The following is a 24,406-nucleotide window of genomic DNA, read 5'->3' on the forward strand; positions in this document are numbered from 1 at the left end:
TCTGTGACAGTGTTGCATTACATTACATTTTACATTGAAGTTTTCGAGTTGGGATCTTCTGCGTTTTTTTTACAGCAGTTGCGTACTTTCCATTCATTTTGTGAATGGGGGGGGGGGGGCACCTCTCACTGAATGAAGTGCACAAAGTGCAGAAGATCCGGGTTCGAAGTTTTCTTTGCAATTTGTTTCTGTCCCCCAAATTTATTTCAGGTGGAGGGGCGGCCACCTGCAATTACAATTTACAAACGTGAAATTACTAACGAATTCCTGTTCCATGTGATGCAACCACAATGCAGTGGCATGCACATGCGGCAGCGAGACACTTGACCAAATGCAATCAAATATAATAATGAACAGGCCAAAGTGAACAAATTTCCATTTGACAGAAAATGAAATGTTACATGATCGGCGCAAGAAGCATATCTCCAAATATCCTGAAGATTGTCAAACTATTTGTCAATGTCAGATGGTACGGAGAATACAAGTCTGAAGATTAGGCCAACCACGATTCCAATGAGCCCCACGCAAGCAGCAAATGCTAGGGAGAAGCCGGGATCACTTCTGCGGTTCATACGTCTCCTCATCAAATCCTAAACAAGGCAGAAAGGGAAGAGCATAGTCATTTTGTGGTACATCACGTCACATCTGTTTTTTTAACCATCATATAGAAAAAAAATAAGTGCAGCTAATAAGAATTATTGTTATTAGTGATGATATTGATTAAAAATATAGAGAAAATACAGAAATTTGCAATGAAAAAAAAGGACTTAGACGGATATTGGGTTTTTAGGAATTAGATGAAAGTTTCTCGAAAATAAATGGTGTTTTATGATTAAAAACAAGGTTTAATGTGTAACTGTTACCCATTTACCAGGTTCGGTGGTTCGATGGTTCAACTGGCTTGGTCACCATGTTATTGACTCAATCAACATTTTATATTGACAAATGGTTCAAGGGGTAAACAGATCTAGATTCCTAGCCGGGTAACGGGTTGACTGATCCAACCGCCAGATCAATGAGGGGTTGAAATCATTGCTCTGTATGCAAGAGTTCACTTCCACAGTTGACAGTTCCACTACAATGAAACTTCATCCTAGGCTGCATCAGGCCAATTAAAATCAACCATGTTGCTAATGTTTCCAGACATGGTTATGAGTGATCCGCCAAATACCAATCAAAATTGATGTTTGATTAGCCAGATGCAGCATCACTTAGCACTGAACTCTCTAGGCAAGTACATCTACATATATAATGTTATGTTCCGAACAGTGAGAAAAGTAATCTAGTCCTACAAAAGGGAGTCAAGCTTGTGAGTCTGTTGAATCATCATATTCTAAACATTGATGAAACCCATTGCAATCTAGCCTGGCTAGGGTGCTTATACTATTTCCAGATGATTGAAGATTAAATTTGACAAATTATACACATCAGAGCCTTCAGCTTCAATCTATGCAATCTTGTACTTCATCAAACTCTTGACACAAAAAGAACAAAAGAATATATAATGCATAAATAGTAAAATACCAATTCCCTTTGCAACTGCTGAGTTTGTTGAATAGCCAAGTCTCTCTCCTCCTTCAGGCGCTGCACTGTGCGAATCTACATGTAGAAAAGAATTAAACAATACCACATGAATAACCTAGATCACCTAAATGAGCTTGCAGTGAATGCATAAAGCATCTGCTTCATATATGCATAATAGTAAAGAAGCTTCAGATATAACTAAATATTATAAGCTGTTTCTGCTGCCTAGACATTGAAATACACAGATAAGACAAAAAAAAAAAAAGACAACTTGGCAATATAATTATAAATTTTGCAGGCAGACATGATAACAAGAAAATTTGTTTACATACATCCATCATATTGAAGAAAATTAACTGTATGAGAGTAAAATCTCAATGTTCAGTAGTGTTCAGGCAGAAGTGATTTCTTTGGACAGATGACAACTGGTGACATTTATTGCATCTACTTCATTGGGGAAGTTAAAAGTGTGCTTCTCCTTAACTGAAGATGGGATAGATGGGATGTTGGGTTCTAATTGGAAAGTTTAATAGCACTTTCTTGTTTCCCATTGGGCAGCAGATAATAGAATGGAAGACAAGGCACAAAGTGTAATAACAGGGGGAAGGTTGTTCGAATTGAAGCATTCTCATTTGGTAGTACTATCACTTGAGTCTTGAGATAGGCCCACATGATTGGTCATGCCCCTTCCATAAATTTAGCTTTTCACTTTGTCAATGTTGAGAGAGAGAGAGAGAGAGAGAGAGAGAAATGAAAGAAAAAATAAGTTGAACTCAGACTTCACAACAAATGGTATAAGATAATGGAGAGTTGATCCAATTTAAGCATTCCCATCAGGTAGTACTATAACTTAATCAATATGAATAAAGATCTGTTTTGAGATGCAAATACGCCCACGCGAAAATTGATAAAAGTGGGTGCTAACTTGGCCATGCCCCTTCCATAAATTTCACTTTGTCCATGTTGCCCAAGCTGTTGTATCTTGAAAAGATTCTTCTTGAGGCATGGTGTTAGTGGAAAGTTTTTAGTATAATTTCTCACATAACATAATTCACCCATTTAGACTAATAACTGGCTTTTTTTTTGTTATTTTCATAAGCCCCATTCGGGAAATCACATAGATATTCCCTTAATTACATCTCTGCTAGGGCAGAGAAAACCTTTTGATTCTGATTCAGAAGTACCAATGAATAAAGACTAAACTAAGTATGAATTTTCTACAGAATTTTCCTTTGAAAAATTTGGTATATATTCCCTCTTTATTTGAGAGAAAACCAACATATAAAGAAACAAATATTGTATGCATAACAAGTAAATAGGTATCATAAAAAGCATGTTTCATCAATAAGGCTACAAATGGCCTTTAAATTGTGGTTGTGTGCATTATCATGTTGTGAGGAATCATAATCAGCCAAGTTTCATGAATAAGGCTGTAGATGGTTTTCCCCCTCACACATAGGTTAGTAGGTTGTAAGGAACCATATAATCAGCCAAGTTTCATGAACAAGGCTGTAGATGGTTGTCTCCTTACATGTATTTCAATATGAAATAAGGAAGAAAAGAAAAATAAAAGGAAGAAAGAAAGGAGTGAGAGGAATTGATAGAATATGGGCTTCCATCTCATGTGAGAAGCACAAGGAGTATCATATTGAAAAGGTGTAGGAAGAACACAAGATTCCCTACCTTCTTCTTCTTTTTTCTTTTATGCTCTCCACACCAATCTTCTTCTCTTTTCTCTTCCGACTTGTTTCTTAATGCTAGAAATCCTGCAAATCAATTAGTAAAAGCCAACAAAAAGGCATTAGCCAACAAAAAAGGCATTAGCCCCCTTCTCCTTGTAGGAGAGGGGGTTTATATAGAGGAGGGAGGTGGTTAAATAACTCCCCACTCCTCTCTTTTTAGAGTGCCAAGTGTCACCCCACTTAAAATGGGTCAAGGAGGGAAAAGAAAACTCTTCCTTCCTAAGGTGACAAGTGTCCCCCCCACTTCAAGTGGTTAAAGGAGGGAAAATAACTCTCTCCCTTAGGGTGACATGTGTCCCCCCACTTCAAGTGGTTAAATGAGGGAAAATAATTCTCTCTCCCTTAGGGTGTCATGTATTCCCCCACTTCAAGTGGTTAAAGGAGGGAAAATAACTCTCTCCCTTAGGGTGACATGTGTCCCCCCACTTCAACTGGTTGGATGAGGGAAAATAAATCCTTCTCCCTAGGGTGACATGTGTGAAAACAAAAACAAATGTTTGAAGATTTCTGTTCTAATTTCATTGAGAAGATCTGTACAAATATATACAACTTCTAAGAATCAATCTAGGAGCTATTCTAGGAAACTAACCCACTAATTTAGCCTAAAGAAAAAAAGGAAAATAATCACAGCCTAAATAAGAAAATAAATAACTAAAAAAACAGGAAAGATTCTGACTCGGATTCCACAAGGAATACTCCTCGTCATCCCTTTCCAACACTCCCCCTCAAGCTGGTGAATGTATATCAATCATTCCCAGTTTGGATACATTTGTCTCAAACCCAACCCTAAGTAATGGTTTAGTGAGGATGTCTACTTCCTGTGATCTAGATGGCACATAGGATAGACAATTTTTTCCACTTTCGATCTCTGATTTGATGAAATTTTTGTCAATGCGAACATGCTTCATTCGATTATGTTGAATAGGGTTGTGTACAATTGCTATTGCTGACTTACTGTCACTATACCGTTTCATTGGACTATTAAGTGGAACATTTAAGTCTGACAGTAGTCGTTCAAACCATATTAACTCACAAATCCCTTGTGCAATTGCCCTGTATTCTGCTTCTGCACTACTTCTGGACACAACAGTTTGCTTCTTACTTCGCCATGTAACAACATTCCCCCAAACCTTTGTACAATATCCTGTAGTAGACTATCCTCAACCGAACCAGCCCAATCAGCATTTGCAAATCCCTCAACTAATCGATTATCACTTTTCTTGAACAATATACCCTTGCCAGGAGTTCCTTTCAAATATCTAAGGATCTGATCAACAACACACTGATGTCTCTCGGTTGGAGCATGCATAAACTGACCAACTATGCTAACACTATAGGCAATATCGGGCCTAGTAAGTGATAGATAGATTATTTTTCCCACAAGACGTTGATATCTCTCTTTGTTAGCTGGAGGATCATTCTCAGAGATCTTATGCTTCCAATTCTTCTTCAGTGGAGTGCTAGCTGGACGACAACCAAGCTTCCCGGTTTCCTTCAACAGATCTAGGATGCATTTCTTTGAGAAATGAAAATACCAATTTTGCTTCTAGCAATTTCCATCACAAGGAAATACTGAAGTTTTCCAAGATCCTTAACTTTGAACTCAGATTGTAGTAGGCCCTTGAGATTCGTAATCTCATCATTGTCATCACCCGTGATTATCATATCATCAACATACACAATCAAGATTGATTTTTTTCCATCCCTTGACTGTTTTTGAATAGGGTGTGATCTGCTCGTCCTTGTGTGTATCCAAATCTTTTCATAACTATGCTGAATCGAGTGAACCATGCCCTAGGAGATTGTTTTAACCCATACAGAGACTTCTTCAATTTACACACTGATCCTGGTTTTTCTTTGTCTTCGAAGCCAGGAGGCAGCTTCATGTAGACTTCTTCATCAAGAGTTCCATTCAGGAAAGCATTTGAAACATCCATTTGGTGCAATTCCCAATCCAAGTTGGCTGCCATAGACAAGAGAACCCGTATAGAGTTCAATTTTGCAACTGGTGCAAAAGTTTCTTCGTAGTCAAGCCCGTATGTTTGCGTATACCCTTGAGCAACCAAACGCGCCTTGTATCTCTCTATTTTCTCTTCCAACTTCCCATGTATTATTGTCATTTAGGCTCTTCCAAAACAACAACCTTCCATTTTGAATCTCTCAAGGCATCATATATATTTGCAGGAATTGTTACATTATCAAGTTGAGATACAAATGCCCTGTGAGTGTTAGATAAACGACAATATGACAAATGATTTGAAATCGGATGTTGAGTACAAAATCTTACCCCCTTTCTTGTAGCAATGGGAACATCAAGATCATCAATTGTAACAACACCTCTTTGTGAATCTTGTGGTGAATCCGCCATAGGTTCCGATGATTAGTTTTGCTGAGTAACACGGGGCCTCCTTGAGTAAACAATTAGTTCACTTTGTTGGACTGATTCTCCCCCTTGACCGAGACCTGTGGTTGTATCTGGTAGGGGTAATGGTGGAGACTCAAAGGATGGTAAAGTGGACACTGATGGAGACTGGGGCAAAGACACAGGAAGAGATATCAAAGGATCACAATGATTATCTTCAATTAATTTCTCCCCCTGAAGAGAATCATGGGAATAAAATGATTGATCTTCCAGGAATGTAACATCATAGGATATATAGATTTTTTTTGTGACAGGATTGTAACATTTATATCCTTTTTTAGTGGGAGAGTATCCTATGAAGATACATTTGATGGCCTTTGGATCAAATTTTCCCCAAGTAGGACTGGTGTTATGAACAAACACAGAACACCTGAATATTTTTGGTGGGAGAGAGTTGAGTAAACGAATACAAGGGAATTCTTTTTGGAGACAACTGACTGGTGTACGAAATTTGAGGGGTTTTGATGGAAGTCTATTGATTAAATAGGCAGCAGTTAATACAAATTCTCCCCAAAAATGATGTGGAACAACACTAGCAAACATGAGTGATCGAGCTACCTCCAACAAATGACGATTTTTTCGTTCTGCAACCCCATTTTGTTGTGGGGTAGATGTACATGAGCTTTGATGAAATATGCCATTCTAAATGAGGTAATCTCCAAGAATCTGTGCAAAGTACTCCATTATTTGTGTAGAGTATGTGAATGTTGCATTGGAACACATTCTTTATCATTTTATGGAACTGTTGAAACACATTCCTGGCATCAGATTTGTTCTTCAAGAGATAGACCCAGCAAGCACGAGTATGGTCATCTATGAAGGTGATGAACCATCTCTTGCATGTTAAATCCACAACCCGTGATGCTCCCCAAATATCACTGTAAACAAGATGGAACGGTTTGGAAGGTTTGTAATTGTGAATAGGATAATTTTTTTTGGACTATTTCGCAAGAATACATGACTCACAATGGAAAGAAGAAGGATCTTTATTGAGAAATAAGTTTGGATACAAATGTTTCAAATATTGAAAACTAGGATGTCCTAAGCGTTTGTGCCATAGAATTACATCTGAATTCAACGAACTAGACGCAAAAAGAGATAGATGTGGTTTTGGCCTTAGAGAAGAATCAGTGAGATAGTAGAGACCATGTCGTTCTTCAGCATTGCCAATCATCTTCCTCGAAGACGGATCCTGAAAAATACAACGATCACAAAGAAATGTTACTTTACAATTTTGATCCTTAGTTAACTTACTAACAAAAAGGAGATTATATCTTAAACTCGGAACATGTAGAACAAATTTCAAATAAAGTCCTTGGTAAAAAACATCTCCAACTCCAGTCACAATTATTGTATTCCCATTTGCCACTGAGACTTTTATCTCACCATCACATTTTTTATAATTCAAAAAAGTTGTATGATGTCCTGTCATATGATCTGATGCACCGGTGTCAACAATCCAGTCATTGGGATCATCTTTTCATGATAATAGAGATGATGATATTACCTCGTTGTGCAATTGCTGCTGTAGGTGTAGAACTTGATGCCTCAGAAATCTGTTGTTGGTGAAGAAGAGACCTTAAAATCTCCATTTGTTTCGGTGTGAAAGCTGATGTGTTAGGTTTCTTTGTCTCAGTAGATTCGGCTACATGAGCTGAAGGGTTGCCTTTCCTCTGATTCCGTGGTTTCCAATCTGGAGGTTTTCCATGAATGTCCTAGCAAGTCTCCTTTGTGTGATACGACTTTTTGCAGTGTTCACACCACTGGTGGTTTTTTTTTCTTCTGAGGTTGAGACCGAGTAGATGCAAGTGCAAATCCTTGAGATTGTTCCTCTAGGATTCCGTGTGAGGATGGGTTCAGCATGATTTTCCTCCTGCTTTCTTCTCATCGAACCTCAAAGAACACCTCATGAAGTGAAGGGGTTTGATTCCAAGAATACAACCTCGTACTTCATCCAGGTCTTTATTAAGTCCTTGAAGAAAATCAAATACTCGATCTTTCTCAAGGACTTGATTGTACAATACTCCATCATCAGTACACTTCCATGGAATTGTATAAAACAAATCCATTTCTTGCCATAGATCAATCAGCCTGTTGTAGTACTCTGCTACTGACATTGATCCCTTCTTTATGTTCCGTAGGAGAGAATGAATTTCAAAACACTGAGACGTGTTTCCAAGATCCGAGTACATCTCTTGAACAACCTTCCATATTTCGTGAGCATTCTTGTAAAACATATACGTGCATCCTATTTGCGGCTCCATGGAATTGATTAACCACACCATGACAATGGAATTTTCAGCTTCCCATGTCTTGTAACTCGCATCACTGCTCGCTGGAGGAGGGATTTCACTAGTAAGGTAACCCACTTTTCCTTTTCCTCGAATCACTAACAAAACGGATTGAAACCATTCACAAAAATTGGACCCATTTAATTTGTGTTGGGTAATTTGCAAAGAATGGCTTATGTCAGAGGTGGTGAAGGAGGTTCCAAGGGATCTCGATGCATTCATGGTTGAATCAATTGCTGTCGAGTCCACTGTTGATAAAGAATTGCTCGTTCCAGACATCGTTGCAGGCTCTGATACCATGAAAACAGAAACAAATATTTGAAGATTTTTGTTCTAATTTCATTGAGAAGATTTGTACAAATATATACAACTTCTAAGAATCAATCTAGGAGCTATTCTTGGAAACTAACCCACTAATTTAGCCTAAAGTAAAAAAGGAAGCTAAATCATAGCCTAAAAATGGAAAATAATCACAACCTAAATAAGAAAATAAATAACTAAAAAAACAGGAAAGATTCTGACTCGGATTCCACAAGGAATAATCCTCGTCATCCCTTTCCAACAATGTGCCCCCCCACTTCAAGTGGTTAAAGGAGGGAAAATAAATCCTTCTCCCTAGGGTGACATGTGTCCCCCCACTTAAAATGGTTAGAGGAGGGAAAACAATCCTCTTGTTAGAATAGGACAAGTGGCATCCCCTCATAAATAAGTGCGACACCTCACAATTAATTAATCAAAATGGATTTAGGGCCTGCTGTTCCACTAAATGGGCTCTACTGCAGGCCCATTAAATGCTTATTGTATTACAAATAAGCCCAAATAACTTGGGGTCTGTTATTCACTAAACTAGACTGTAGGCCCCTTTCTTTATTAAGAAAGCCCTTTTTTCTTCTTTATTGTTATTATTTTTTAAGCTGTGACTGGGAGTATCTTAATAACCTGCTCCCAGTCCAGCAAATTTAAGGACTTAACACATGGTCAAGTTAGAAGAACATCTCTTGATAAACTGGACTTTATTGGAAAGATGTATTGGGGATTATATATTAAATCATAAATTAGAAATGCTGAAATGGATAAAAAAGAGCCCATCATTAACTCAGTTTTATCCATGAAAGATTGCAAAAGAAAAAGGATAAATCAAAGGGCCTTGACACAAGGATCAACTATATGCATGAGTCAACATTTTGAAACAGTTGGCATAATTTATTTTCATAGATAGATAGCAAAATGGGCACACATTACAGTTAACTAATACTTTCAATAAATGAAAAAAAAATAATCTCAAATATCACTATTTTCAAATCACATGAATGCAGGCACAAGGTAAATGGGCATCACATTTTACTGGAAATTTGGAAAGATCATCTGTATGTAAAAGAGAAAAAGAAGAATTAAAAGAAAGGAAACAATATTCTTCAGTTTATTCAGTTTTCTGAGGTTGCGAAGTCAGATTTTGTTTAAATTGTATCCATATGGAACTCAAGAAAGTGAGAAACTCATTCCAGTTAATTTGGTCATCAACCATTTCTCATCAGAAAGGATACCCTCTTTTATAAATGGTAAATTTCATCAAAAGAGAGGGAGAGCTTGCCTCAACAATAAAAGCAGAATACATGAAATCTCTTTAAATTTTGAACAATTGCAGGTAAACAAAGAAATGAAGAGACATCAGAAATAACAGAAAGTGCTACTTACATCATCAATACTTGAGTTTCTAAGTATCTGCAGTTAATAAAAGTCACAAAGTTATGCCATAGAAAAATTTAGCCAAAGAATGAGAACATAATTAAGGGATCACAAACTTGAAAGTGATAAATAATTTACCAGAAATCTATTAAATGGGCAACATGGAAAAGGAAAAAAGTCAGAGAACCTCACATGGTTGTTGCTGTGGCTCTGCTTGGAGCTCACTGTGAGTGATGACTCATCTTCAGAGTTCCCATGACCCGCAGGAGAGGTATATACTACCCTAAGCTTGAATTCCTCTATTGTCTTTTCACCATCTTTATTGAACTGGGCATAATAATAATCATCATAATTTCTAGTTTTGAAGAATCAAACTTAAAAGTAAAGATTTCATCCATCTATTCAAGAGAATTGTTGTCCAAGTAAGCAATCTTACAGCATCTTGAGGGATCTCATCAACATCAGTATTTGGAGGCACTATTGTACTCTGTAGGAGAAATTTGTCCTTGCATTGCATATCTGGAGGATATTCTCGTTGTGCTTGCAAGGTGACTAGAGGTGCCAATGAAAAAGAAGGTTATTATGAAATTGATATTATGAGAAGAAATATTAAGGAACAATATTGGATAAGTAGAGAATAGAAAGAATGTGACAAATAGAGAGTAGTACCTGTTATGACACATGAATCCCAAGGTTGAACAACACCAGTATTTGGCCGCACAAAGTACTTCTTGGGTGAAGTGGTTTTAACCTAAACAACACAAAAGGGAAGAAAAGAGACAGAAAAGAAATCAATTCTACATTACTGTGCTCTCCAAATAATTTAGTAGTTTGCTTTATACATGTGCATAATCTTGCTGAAGTACCTTGAAGGCAACATGGTGCTCACTGTTGTTCGCTACCTTGAGATCACAATAGCTTTGTTTTTCCAGCTCAACTGCTCATGTGAATGTCACAAGTTATCAGTCTAGAAACCCTCCCTAGAAAAAGTCTCAATAGAACTAAAGAACAAAAAAAGAACAGGCTCAGAGTGGGATGCTTCATCTGAAACCACCCTAAGACATTGTTCTCCCAGATTGGAAAAGATCTGCCTATTGCCAACATATTTTCACCAACTACTTTACACAACACTTACCCCTATACGATGCAAATAGGCCCTAATATTCAGTCCAGGACAAGCATGTAATGTAAGCACACCCTTTGAAATTATATACATCTTTATCTTAGTTATCCTTTCTGTTATTGCCACAAGACACACATCACAACAGCCAGATGGAACCATGCAGTGTAGGATGCACCATGCAGATTCCACATGGATGGTGGATTGCCTACTGATTACCTAAGTGATCCCCTAGAATTATTAAAAACATAGGCATGATTTTGTAGTCATCACTTACATGATATGGCATTAAGACATAAAAAAGAAATTTTGACCATCAAATAAATAACTGAGCATCATGTTTATATCTAGGTGATTGGAGATATGATCGTTACCTAATCAGCCACAGAAGAACATCCTGTAATTGTAATTGTAATCTTTTACAGTTGCATCATATCTGTCGTCATGCAAATCACTTCTAAGGCGAACACATATTTAGTACACTAAGGTTTATGTTCTTTCTTTAGTATAAGTGATGTGACGTAACATACTAAGTAGAACATAATAAGTAAATACAATGCAATCCCTAACAGAACACAACGTTTGACATTGCTAATATTGCAAAAGATGCATGTTTATCAATCCCCCCCAAGAGAAGAGATAAAGATAAGAAAAGGAGGGAAAGGAAAAAGAAGAATATACACCTACATCTCCTCCCATTTCATGCAACCATATGAAATCAAGAAACCAACTAATTCATTCATTTCCAAAAAAAAAAAAAAAAAAAACACAATAACGGTTCCTATGACAAAGGAACAAAAAAAATGATATTAGAGTCTCGAATGGATGATGCCATGCAGATGCAGCACGAAGTTTTGATTGACATTTTTTCTCATGTTTTTCTATGTACATACAATAAATTATTAAAGCTTATGTTGTTATGCTCTTGAGATTTGTTAGTTAATCAAATATATACCCTGTCGTAACAATTGAAAAGAAAACGTTGGATACTACTTCCCACCAGTATTTCTAGTTCTATAGAATTTTGGCAAAAATACCTTGACGTCCCTGTTAATGGAATCCAACCCGTCTAGCTTACAAATACTCATTATGACCGATAAGTGCTTGACAACACAGAACCACGTACATATCAAGTTTCCAATCTACTGTCTTTGATCAATAAGCATTCTACCTACTGTTGTCCATGAATTGTGTCGTGATCCATATAAATGTTGCAAAAACAAGAAACAGAAACAACAATAACAATGGAGACAAATATTGCTTACATTGGAACCTGAGCTCTTCAGGATGAACAGAGATCAACTGGCTACTACCACCCATGATTGCCACCGGACGGATCTCGAATCTTAATCAAATTTCAAAACAACCAATAAAATCTGTCATAGGAGAATACCGAAATCTTAAACCGCTAATTTCAGCCGGAGGTCAAGATAGAGAATAAAATGGTCAGAGACGAAAACATCAAACAAAAAACGAGAGAGAGAGAGAGAGAGAGAAACAAACAGAAACATAATGCAAATTCAGGGTAGAAGCAAAAGAAAAAGATGCCGTTAACAAGTGCTCGAAGTGACGGCGATAATGACGGATCGCCCGGTCCAAATCAAGTTCAACGGCTTCGCCACGAAAATCGGTTTCGGTGTCTATTCCATCAGAGAGAGTTGGCGAGAACCTGAGGATCGAAAGAGTCTAGGGTTTCTTTAACAAAAGGAGCTTAGAAAAGGCAAACTAGAGGGAAAGAAGGGGATGAAAACGTGGTTATCGTGCGCACCCTGGTTGTTCATTCATTGTTTGCTGGCTTGAAGCACGAAATGATGAGAGACAGAGACGAGGCATCTTCGATAGGAGAGAGTTTGAACTTGGAAGAGAATTGGAACTGGACACGTGTCGACCAGCAAAGCTTTTGACACCCGATTCTATAGGGACTGGTATTAAGTACCAGCCTGGAGGAGGGACCCATCCACGTCTGCCTCGAAAATGCAGGTTGTCTCGAGCTCACATTGTCTGCATCCACGTTGCAGAAAAATTTTCTGCAACTCTCCCTTATTTAGGGTTCGACCATGTTAAAAAATGTATGATATCTGAAAAACTTCTGACCATTAAAGTAGAATCATAAATGTGATAGTCAATGGTGTTATTTATCCTATTTCATGGGTGAGTTTTGATTGGTTAAAACTCTTTTCATATTCCACGTTAACGACGGGAATCTGTATTCCAAAAAATTTGAAGTTATTTTTATTCTGGCTTGCGGACTTGCCTCCCCGCTTCTCTCAGAGTAGTTAGTTCTCTGTCCCTTTCTCCTTCGTTCTTCTGCTTCAACCCAATATTTCGTTCTCTTTTTTCCGTTCTCTCTCTCTCTCTCTCCTTCTTTATTCTTTTCTCCTTGCTTCTCTCTCCCTCCAGCAAAGCCCTTCTTCATTCTCCGTCAAATGTGATCATCACCGCCCTCCCTCGACTAACAGACATGAATTGAAAAAATCAGGAAAATCTGTTGATGGAGGTGATGTTTCTAATTTGATATGTATATTTTTGTACAGAAGAGGAATGATGAATTCAGGGAACTATACAAAGTTGTTAGAGAATTGGACCCTTAATGGGGAACGAGGAACTTGGGAAAAAGTTTAATTGACTCCTCAAGTAATAAATAAATCGGCGACAATTAAACAAAGAGGGTCTTTGTACCTAACTACAGGTTATGCAAAAGATACTGAGGATGATGTTTCTACTTTTTTGGCCGATTTAGAATTTCTTCAGTGAAACCAGAAGATACGGAGGAGGGGGAGAGATAGTGAAGAAAGACGAACACAAAAGGACAGTTAATGTGAATGTTGTACAATTTAAGAGAGAACATTGAGTCATCATTGGTGATGGTATCATTTTGGTTTTTGGGTGGTGATAATGGTGGTTGAAGGAGAACGAAGGAGGGGGGAGAGAGAGAGAAGCAGGGGAGAGAATAATAAAGAAGGGAGAGTGAGAAATGTTGCTGGTCCTTAGATTGCCGCCGGTTACAGTAGCAATAGTTTGGACAACGGAGTATTTGGGTTGAAAGAGAACGGAGGAGGGGGAGAGAGAGTGAAGTGGGGGGAGAAGGCAGGACTAAAAGAATTTTAATTTTTTTTTTTTGGGAATCCAGACCCCGTGGTCTTGGCTTTATTAAGTTGTCATTAAATAAGGGAGACTGTTGTGGCCTTTTCTCATTACGTTGCAAAAAATTTTCTGCAACATTGATGCAGACGATGTGAGCTCGGTTGTCTCTACTCGGCAGTTAAATCTTCGAGCACGGGAGGAGTTCAGATCAGCGTGGGGCGCCTTATAACACTCCACGGCACATCCCATTTGTGTATTGGTACATCTCCCGAATTGACAAATTTAAAATATTTTCTTTTTCACAAGTGCCCTATTTTCTTTTTTTCTTTCTGACCTTATCTTATGGTAAATTATAAATTAGAGAATATATGTACTTTGGGACAGGGAATATATGTACTTTCGGATAGTGGCCATTATCCCCTGAATTTTCATTTGAAACAAAAATTCCCTTTCTAAATTCTATCAATTAATTTTGAAAAAGATTCTCATATAATTAATTATTATTTTTTAAATTCTAAATAACTCTATTATCCCATGGTTTTCTAAAACAAGTGGTGGGATTTATTTTAGTGGTTTTTTTAATTTCTGTGGTTATTGGCTTAGTTGATATTAATTGCATGTTGCCTTTTTTTTTTTTGCATTTTCAAGTTTTCATAAAAATTTCTTAATGTTTTTGTTGCAATTTCTATTTTATAAGCGTTTTAATGGGTATTTTAGTAAATTAATTTATTCTGTCATTCAACTTAACGCAATAGAGAGAGAGAGGTCTTTGTTGCAAATAATAGTTTAGGTACGATTATTGTCACTACTATGAATCCTACAGGGAAGGTTGTAATATATAATTTACCCATATGTGAGGATAAGGATGGAAAAATTTTTATCCTCATGGGTAGGGATAGTATAGGGATGGGGAGAGCAGGAGCATTCCCCGCCTCGTGAGGATCTCCGCATGTATGTATCTATATTACTATTTTAAAAAATATGGTTGAATATATTTGTATCTTTTTTAATAGGATTATAAATTTTAATTTTTAATTTTTTTAAATAAAATAAAAAATAAAAACAAAATGGTTGATATTATAAAAACATCACGGGAGTAGGGATCTCTAGGGGATGGGGATCCTTGTAGAGATGAAGAAGGGGATAACCTTGTCCCTGCTAGTAGGGATGGGGAGTGCCTCTTTGTTCCCATTCTACCCTGCCCCATTGCCATTCCTATACAGAATTATGTCTAACAAATCATCAAAAAACTCTTTTTTTTTGAAGGCATCAAAAAGTTTCTTTCACCCTTATGATTCATGTTACTTTCAAAATAGTGAAATCTCTATTGAAAAAAATAGTGGCACATAAACTTTTTAATTCCATGAAAAATATTTTCCAAATGTCTTCTTAATCTTTTTCAGCCTATATTTTTTATGGAATTTCTTTCTATTTATGGTCTTAAACTTGAAAGAGATTTAAAAGATAAAACAAACTTTATTTTATTTACTCAAAAATGTTGCCATTCCCAGATAGATCATCATTGTCCACACAATTCACACCTAGGGTTGTCAATTGACCAGTTTTGGATTGGATCCTATCCAAACCAAAATCAATTTGGATGGATTGGACAGACCAACAAGACATATTGAATTGGACCATTCCAGACTTAATGATCCAAAGTATTTATTGGATTGGATTGGACTTGGTCCATCCATAATGAATTTATATTGGATTGATCCAATATCTGGTCCATTGATAGAAGATAAGAATATACGTGTCGATGGACCAGGTTTGAGTTAGAACTAATCTCAATTAAAAACAAATTTGAACAGATTGGGTGGTCCAAACATTGAATTGGACTAGTTCAAAATAGTCCATTTGTAATGGACTCGTTGGATTGGATCGGATTGGACCAAATTTAGTCGAATTAACACTCCTATTCACACCTTGGTTAGCATGGCTTCAACATCCCATCAAAAAATAATAGTAAGAAAGGATATGGATTCTTTTTAAATATTATTTTTGCTTGCTAAAAATATCATAAAGAGAAATTTGAGTTAAAACAAAGGGTTCTACTATGATACTAGAAAAATATGTTATCAAAATCGATGGGTATCATAAAAGTGATAACCAATTAAATAATATCTAGGGCAAATTTCTTAAACTACCCTTATGGTTTAGTTAAATGACTAACTCTACCCTTACTGTTTACATATTGTCTTTAAAGTACCCTTAAGTTTTTGTAACACTCTATTCGCATGTGATATCACATGATTGATATATCTTTAAAAATTCCTAAAATACCCTTGTGTCAAAAGCAAGAAAAACAACTTCTAAGTCCACTTCATTTCGTCTTCATCTCCATCTTGGTCTATGTCTCCGTCTCTATAAGAAAGCATAGATTCCAGAGAAGGTGGTCATCATCATGTATAAACGGTAAACCCACTTGATGCTGCGCAATCTAACTGCTCCTAGCTGGAGGTGATTTGGCTTCTAGTAGACGGCGGACGTGGAGAATCTGCACAGAAAGAATCAGAGAACCCGAGGGTGCTTACCCGGCGAGGTCGCTCGGATGCTTAAATTAGTATGTGCGAGCTGAGAGTAATTAAAGAGCAAGAGAGCTAGTAAGCAGTAATTGCACGTACCTTGGGCCCTTGAAGGGAGGCCTTTATATAATGGAGTCCTCGTGGGCTTCGCGGAGTAGTTCTGAGATTATTGCCATGATAGGATCTATTTTCGTGTTATCTAGAGATAACGTTATCAGTTGATAAGGTTAATTGCTTCCGCCCGAATCGGACGGGGAGATAATGCTTAGTTGTTACGAGGCGTGATCCCGCAAAATTTGGGAACCGTTGGAGTGACTTTCGGGATTGTATTGAGGGCAGATCGATATATCCAAACTGGTTTCTATCTCGAACTAATGTTCTTGAGCTAAGGGTTGTACACTAAACTAAATTATGTATTGATGTCGCGACCTGGTACCGAGGTGCCCTTAGCTCGAGATGATCTCAGCTCGAAGAACCTTAGTTCGGGGTGGTGGAGTATTACTTTGTAGAGAGCTGGCTATGCCGAGTTGTCACTTATGTCGAGTCACGTCCACATGTCCCCTTATTACGAGATCAGGCCAAATCACCCTACATCACCACTAGTTTCTGGATTAATTGTAATATCTTATTTCTTATGTCTCTTGTTGATTTAATCCCTCTTTGTTGATGGTTAATATAGAAGTGAAGTCTCAGATCAAGAGAGGTAAAAAGAGGGTACTGATACAACATAAAAACATGAAGACGTGGAAATTGAAAGTAAATAAAGCCCCCATAGAGAAGTGAAGTCTCAGTCCATCTTCATTGTCGTGGATTTTGGTTTCTTAAAGCCTAACATAAAGGCGCTGAAATTGGTAAGATTTCAAGACGAGAGAGGAGGACTCGAGTGGCACGAGCTTTCCTTTGAAGAAGAGATCATCAGAAGGGGAGAAGGAGAGATCCGAGTATGTTCGATCGCCGCTAGAGTGAAGTTAATGCCACTGGCACTTTTGTTTGCGAGGATCTCAGGATTGAAAATTGATTTCCTCTTTTCCCTTGTGTTGCCACCTAATCACCAAGGCTTCTACGTCTAAACTTTCCATCTCTGAAACTATTACTGTATACGTACCTAGAGGATACTATTTCACCTCGACCCCTACTTTGACTATGTCTCTGTCCCGGTGGCAATGGTGGCATGTTCGCATTACCCAGTAAGCAAATGGCAGTACCAAAAAACCAAGCACAACAAACCATATTAATTATTTAATATGGAAAAGTGAGCACTCTGGTTATTTAAAAGTGAGCACCAGCTCTTCCTCATGGCTTCTGCATTTTTTGGATACCAACGTACGTCCCAGCCCATACGGGAAGATATTGGTACCATTGATAGAGGGTGTTGCTCCATTCAGAAATTTCAGACAAGACCTAGGGTGGAAAGCTCGACAACAGATCATTTTCTTTGAGACCACCACCTGCTCCGGAAGCCATGCTTTCTTATAGAAGCGGAGATGGAAACAGAGTAGACTTAAAAGTAGGTTTTCTTGAAAATTTTCATCAAAAAATTTGTTTTGAAAATTTGATGAATAATAGAGGGCAAATTCGATATTATGGAAAATTTGATGAATATTTGTTAAGTATGTAAATAGTAAATAGTAAAGGTAGAATTTATCAATTAACTAAACCACAAGAGTAGTTTAAGAAATTTGCTCAGGCCTCAAAAATATTAATTGTATACATTAAAATTCACTTTGGTTTTGATAGTCAAAATTCTTTGATATCATGTCTTTTTCACAGTATGGATTTTTTTTTTCTTTAAAGAAATTTGCATTGAATTTTCAGGGATTGCTAATGGAGAATTCACATTGGTGATTATCGCCCCACATGCACATCTCAGCGTACATTAAGAACATCTCCAACTTATCTTGTACATCTCAGCGTGCATTGGGAACATCTCCAACTTATCATGGGGGAGATGTTTCCAATACACAGTTGGAATGGGCTGTGGGGCGCTCAATTTGCTAATGGAGGGATGTGTTTATCCGATTACATCACCCAACAAGGGAGATTTAAGTCTTTTATGAGATGTGAGGTTTTAATATTTGTCAAAATGTCAAGAGAGGTCTTTTACCCTTTATTTGTACAATTCATCCATCCTATTAGCCACGTGATCTCATCCGTCAATATTTTGCAAATAGAATCCCAGTATTAAGAGAATGTGCTTCCATATCAACACGGTTTGATGAGCCACAAAGTCATGAATGTGCTTCGTGCTTCCATATCTTCATTCTTGCTTTAATTTTTATTTATTTTGTTTTCTTCTATTACTGAATAAAATATTGTGAAGGGAGGGTTTTGCTTCTGAAAAGGTGATATGAGACATTTTACCAGTATTTTTGGAACAAAAGACCATTCCCAAACAGTTTCTAACGCAAGGTGCATGAAGTAAAGCGGTTGCAAAGTACTGGAAGTGTTTTGCTAGGTCTTAGCATTCACTTGAAACTAGGAGTATTTTAGTATATGACCCTCAAATCAAATTAGAAAATTTTTAATATTTGATGAAGTTAGGAATTTTTATTCAGCCATGGAAACTTTTAATTTCAACATGAAATTGTAATTCCAAAGATAAAAAGACCAATCAATATATGGGAAAATTTATTTTAAATATGTTTTATGACAAAACGTTTTGTATATCATGCATATTTGCAATAGATTTTACATATATTATATTTAAAACGCACTACATTCTTATTGTATTCTTAAAATAAAACTTATTGAATAACAATTCGCCCTTAGGAAGAGAAAGGAGTTTCCTCAACCTTAGAGAGGGGTTAAAGTTCAAGATAGACTCAATTTTATGTCTCCTGTGATGTTTTTTTTCTTATCATCCCACCCATTAGTTGCTCGCACTTCTTGGTGGCATCATTTAATCTGAATCTTATTGATGATAAGAAAATGTCTCATTGAACCCATTTTTAGTTTGATACAACATTTTCATATGACATGCCATTTCATCTAACAAGGTAAAAGGTATTTAGCAAAGTTATTGTACTGTTAATTATTGCAGGAATATTTCCTCCAAGACCAGGCATTTGCAACAAAGGACGAGATAAATCTGATACACGGTTGAGATGAAAGTGGGGAAGAGCTTCCAAATGTTGAGTTTCACTTGAAGGTTGAAAGTCTGGGGAGCTTGTCTCTTAGATAGTACAACCTTGCTCTTCTCACTTTCCTGTGGCTAACAACTTTTATCTCCTTGATGTTTGGTGAGTACCTGTAATTATAAAGACATGCCAGAATTTACAACTTCCTGAATCCTGATATCTAAATGTAGTTGAAAATTACGTAAGATGCATTCTCAACAAGGTAAGCAAACTACCATTATGGCACATTATTATATAGTATGCAATTTCAGCAAGGAAACAGTAGCCACAGTTAGATCTTCCTAGGTTCTTGTCAGTTTCATCCTTATTCACCCTTGAGTTTTTTTTGTCCCCTATTTTTTGGGTAAACACCTTTGAAGTTTGAATTGGAATTTTTGGCCAATTGAGATCAAATTAAGTATATGATTATAGTTCATGAAACAAGTCAATTATCTTGTGGGTCATCTTCCGTGTGGGGCTAAAAAAATGCCTAGCTCCTGAAAATGTGGCATTCATGTTACAGACATTGCATTACAAATAAATGAGTAATAATAAGTGGATAATGGAACCAGAAAGCCAGAAGAGAGAATAGATTGCAACAGATTAGGCATAAACAGAGAGCTTATGTAAAAGTTTTGGGAGAAGTGGAAATCCTTCGCTAAGCATCACTACTGAAAATCTACAAGCAGCATGGAATCATGTTTTTAGGTTTTATCTACCTAGTTGTTTTTGTGTTCCCTGCATGCAGGTTTTGTTTTCTACCTTCCCTATGGATTATGAAATTAAGATGAATGCCACAAGAGTTCTACAAACTAAAAAACATTTTTCCTACCGAGTGCCACAAAGTTAAATATGGTATATCATCGATTAAGTGTATTGCCTTGCCTTGATTTGTGTGACTAAGACAGGCACAAATCCTCCACCCTCCAAAAGAAACACAGAAAATATCATAGTTTTGCAAGCATTTTGAGAATTTCAGAATTGGGAGTTGTATTCCAGCATTCAATTTGACATTATTATAAGCCAGATTCTATGATGCTACAAATGGTATGATACTGGAAGAACTTTGACCAATCAGATCCCCCTCCTCCCGCCACGAATTTTGATGAATACTAGCTGATTGATTACCACTTTTATAATACCTGTTGATTGGTTATCAGTTTTTTAGGCATCAAAGGACTTGGTTTGACGAATAAGCTGAGAATGCATAATAAAGCCTTGTTAACAACATGGGCTTTGCTTCTTAACTAGAGAACACATAAAGTGATCTTTGCTTTATTATCCCTGCAAATTCTTAACTCTTTAATACTAGGAAAAGATGGAATCATAAGGCCTCTGATATTAAGTTAACGCCTAAATGTATATTGATCCAAGTTATGTACAGAACTATATATCCTTGCAATGCAGTGACATTTGGATTTTATCTTTTCACATCTTTTTTACTTTGACTTGTGCGTGTGTTGATACATACATGATTTTTTGGTAAAAAGGATGACCAGTTCTTGACTATCTGGGTGTAATTCAAAATTGTAAATTTCCTCATTGTTTCTAATCACACAAAATACCTGATCAAAATTAAGAAATATCAGGAGACGATACTTACACAGGGAAGACAATCTCTACTCCTATTCCAGCAATAATTCTCCGAATTCGAATTGTTGTATGAATTCCAGCATTTTGCTTTGAGATCACAATACCTTTGTAGATAGACAGCCTACGCCTATTCTCTGGGACTTCCTATAGGTTGATCACATATACAAAATTATAAGCATTTTTTTTCTAAAGAAAGACGAGAAAAGAAGGGATTTAAAGAGAAAATCAGATTCCGGGTTACCAATTTAATCTCTACAACATCTCCAGTCCTAATATCTGGCGTGGGCCTTTCCTTGTCTGATTCCTCGATGGCTCTCTTATTCAAAATCTGGCTTTTCACGAACAAATGAAATATGAATTCAACAACCCAACTAAACTCTTAACTTGTACAAAAGACGATCGAATGAACAAATAAGAACAATTAAAATTATTAAAAAACTCAACCCAGTTGCAAGAAAATTACCCCCATTATCTCCCCAAGCTTGATTCGAGGTTTCCTAGGCGGTTGTGCTTCGGCTTCCGCCGCGTCATTGGGCTTGGTTTCCGATTCCGCTTCTGCGACGGGAACTTCAGAGTTGGCGGCTTCCTCCGCTTCAGCATTGTCAATAGCTTCAACAACTTCCCCCTCGGAACTAGATTCTGCCTTTACAACTAAGGGGAATTTGTTTCGTTGAGAGACAATTGGATTAACTCTCGAGCCAAATCCGTTGGAAGAAACCCTAGAAATCGTAATTGGAGTGGAGCTGAAAGAAGAGGAACGAGATATGAAGACAGTAGAGAACTGTAGCTTCTTTGAAGAACAAGGAAAAACGGTGCTTGGGGCTGAAACCGCAGCCTATAAACCCAAAACATTATTCGATAAGGAACTAGACTAATCGAGTTAAAAACAATTAAAAGTTACGAAGAGAAAATGAAGAGTGAGAGAGAAAAGAGTACATGAGGAAGTACTTTAGAGCCCATGATTCAATAAGGAAAGAAAGAAATTTAGGGCTTCTGTTAGGAGAGAAAGAGAGAGAGAGGGAGAGAGAGGGGTTCAAGTCATGGGCGAAGGAAATGGACCTTGAGGCAGCAGAAACAACTCAAGCAGGAGCCTTATCTGTTCAGACTTCAGAGTCGCTTTGAAGGAGAGGGAGCTGAGTCTGAGCCGCTGATCACCAACGTTTTATCCTATCTGGCAAAATGTGGCTACCTGCAATGCTAGAGTGCTCCGAATGCGTGCTTTGAGTTCGTGGGCTCGATCGACACTTCTGATTCGTTCTCAATCGGATGCTGCAGCACATGTTGGAGCATGAGTGTGCAGCTAATCGCAATAGCAGCGGGATAAACCCGTTGGCCGTTATGCCGTAGCACCCACCAATGAGTTCGGATCTGTTCCTCACACAGCGCGTCTCACACCGATTTTACGGCACGTTTCTATCATGCATCTAAAACATCTGAAGGTTTTCAGCCTTAAGTTATTATTCAGGGAAGATGTTCGGCGCCCATGTGTGAGGAGAAGGTCCCATTCCAAAATATCTTCCGTGAATAAAAATTTATAAATACGGAGATGTTCTGGATGCACTATTTAAGTTTGGTTAGACATTTCCATGCGTGGTAGTGGCAGACATTCTTTGGTTAAAAGGAGCCGGACTCTTGAATCCAAACATGCTGAAAATGGGGCTGTCAACGAAATTCGATAGCCACAACCCGATTTGAGATCGAGAGATGTTACTTTATCCTTTTGGATTCGAATTCTTTATTTAAATTTTATATAGGGTAAATTTCTTAAACTATCCTTATGGTTTAGTTAATTGATTAATTCTATCTTACTGTTTATATATTTTCTTAAATTATTACTATTACTTATGACAATTGACAACCTTGTTAAATGGTAACGGAAAAAAAACAGAATGTCAAATTTATCCTCAACTATTTCTCAAAATTTTAAAATAAAACCCAATTAATGAAAATTTTCAAGAACATAATAATAGATCGCTACTCTCTCTGTTTCCGTTTTTGCCTTCGTCTACATTTTTTGTATTCATCTTCGTCTCCGCCTCGATCTCCATCTTTGCCTTTGCCTCGTCTACATAATAGCAGATAGCAGACTCCCTTCTTTCCCACACTCCTCAATCGTCATCTCTGTTGTAGTGATCTTAAGAGAAACAGAAACTATCGTTGCAAATAAGAAAATTTAGATGGTCTGAAATTGGTTTGAAATGGATTTTACAGCTTTTTGCATGCAATGCAGAGGTCCTTTTAAAGCTCCAGCAACTTAGTCAACTTGAGGATGCAAGCCCGTTTGAAGTGTTTACACCCTCTTATTCAAAGACCAAATTCTTTAGGATGCAAGCCCGTTTCAATCCCTCCCGGACACTCACCCCATTTTTCGAAAGAGAAGAGGGAGGAGCGTCATCCATCGACGGCTCGATGCTTCCATCGCCAACGGCGGTCGCTGCAAATACCGAATGACGGAGGTCCGACGGAAGTCCGATGAAGGTCGGTTTGTTTGTTTAGCGTTAATGAACCCTAAATAAAGTGGAGGTCGGTGAATATTTTAGGGTATTGAGATCGTTGCAGAGGACTGAAATTGAGATCATTGCCATCATCTTCCCCACAAATCTCGTGAAGAGGAAAAATAGGAATTCTGCAAAGGAACTCATGCTTTGGATCTTGAACACGTCAGTGGAGATCCCACAATGTAAGATCAGAAAAAGGAAGAAGTAAAAATTCAACCATGGTCTCGAACTTTTCAACAATGGTGATGCCGAGGGCCGACCCTTCCGGTACAATCAGCCCCACTAGAAGAGCTCCGTGGGTGGGCATTATACCCATTGATGTTGCGCAATCCGACTACTCCTAACTGAAGGTGATCTGGCTCCCAATAGACGATGAACTCAGTGATCTGCAAAAAGTGAATCAGAGAACCCGGGGGTGCTTACCCGGCGAGGTCGCTCCGATGCTTAAGTCAATAATGGGTTGCGAGCTGATAGTAGCTTAGAAAGCAAGAGAGTTGGTGAGCAAAGATTACACGTACCTTTCACCCCCGGGGGGTGGAGCCTTTATATAGTGGAGTCCTCACGGGTTTTGCGGAGTGGTTTCGGGATCCTCATTACGATGAAGTCCGTTTCCACGTTAGCTGGGTATAACGCTGCCAGCTGGTAAGACTTATCACTTCTGCCCGAATCGGACGGGGGAGATAATGCTATCTGTTACGAGGTATGATCCCGTAAGGCATGGAATCTAGTGGCGAGATCTTTGGGGTTGCCATGCAGAGGTCGGTCAATATTACCCGAGTTAGTGCCCTTTGGATCCGTCCTG

The 24,406-nt window shown here is 37.7% G+C and overlaps 2 protein-coding genes and 1 long non-coding RNA gene across 7 annotated transcripts; 1 reads left to right on the plus strand and 2 right to left on the minus strand.

Annotated features, from left to right (window-relative positions):
- Positions 1–160: 160 nt before the first annotated feature.
- On the minus strand, positions 161–12,778 carry LOC104610518 (vesicle-associated protein 2-1-like). Of its 4 annotated transcripts, XM_010277176.3 has the most exons (10): positions 12,554–12,693; positions 12,289–12,454; positions 12,051–12,130; positions 10,532–10,602; positions 10,335–10,416; positions 10,102–10,217; positions 9,858–9,992; positions 9,675–9,701; positions 1,525–1,599; positions 161–590 (listed from the first exon to the last, which is right to left on the minus strand). In XM_010277176.3, exons 2-10 carry the CDS (start codon positions 12,294–12,296, stop codon positions 450–452), a joined length of 735 nt encoding a protein of 244 aa, XP_010275478.1. In that variant the 5' UTR covers positions 12,297–12,454; positions 12,554–12,693; the 3' UTR covers positions 161–449. The 4 variants fall into 4 exon arrangements, with proteins under 4 accessions (XP_010275478.1, XP_010275476.1, XP_010275477.1 ...); XM_010277174.3 differs by lacking the exon at positions 12,289–12,454 and having other exon boundaries at positions 12,554–12,778; XM_010277175.3 differs by having other exon boundaries at positions 12,289–12,583.
- A 196-nt stretch (positions 12,779–12,974) lies between these two features.
- LOC148804362 (uncharacterized) lies at positions 12,975–19,635 on the plus strand. Its single transcript, XR_016080925.1, has 2 exons — positions 12,975–14,128; positions 19,438–19,635. It is a non-coding gene; the product is annotated as an uncharacterized LOC148804362 (long non-coding RNA).
- On the minus strand, positions 19,329–22,577 carry LOC104610519 (large ribosomal subunit protein bL19cz). 2 transcript variants are annotated; one of them, XM_010277179.3, is made up of 5 exons: positions 22,055–22,577; positions 21,570–21,941; positions 21,348–21,434; positions 21,117–21,250; positions 19,329–19,644 (listed from the first exon to the last, which is right to left on the minus strand). In XM_010277179.3, the coding sequence occupies exons 1-5, from the start codon at positions 22,064–22,066 to the stop codon at positions 19,536–19,538; spliced, it is 714 nt and encodes a 237-aa protein (XP_010275481.1). In that variant the 5' UTR covers positions 22,067–22,577; the 3' UTR covers positions 19,329–19,535. The 2 variants fall into 2 exon arrangements, with proteins under 2 accessions (XP_010275481.1, XP_010275480.1); XM_010277178.3 differs by having other exon boundaries at positions 22,043–22,575.
- Between the last annotated feature and the right edge of the window lie 1,829 nt (positions 22,578–24,406).

The sequence above is a fragment of the Nelumbo nucifera genome, chromosome 1 (genome assembly GCF_055504915.1).
Source record: "Nelumbo nucifera cultivar China Antique chromosome 1, China Antique-T2T, whole genome shotgun sequence".
Taxonomy (NCBI): Eukaryota; Viridiplantae; Streptophyta; class Magnoliopsida; order Proteales; family Nelumbonaceae; genus Nelumbo; species Nelumbo nucifera.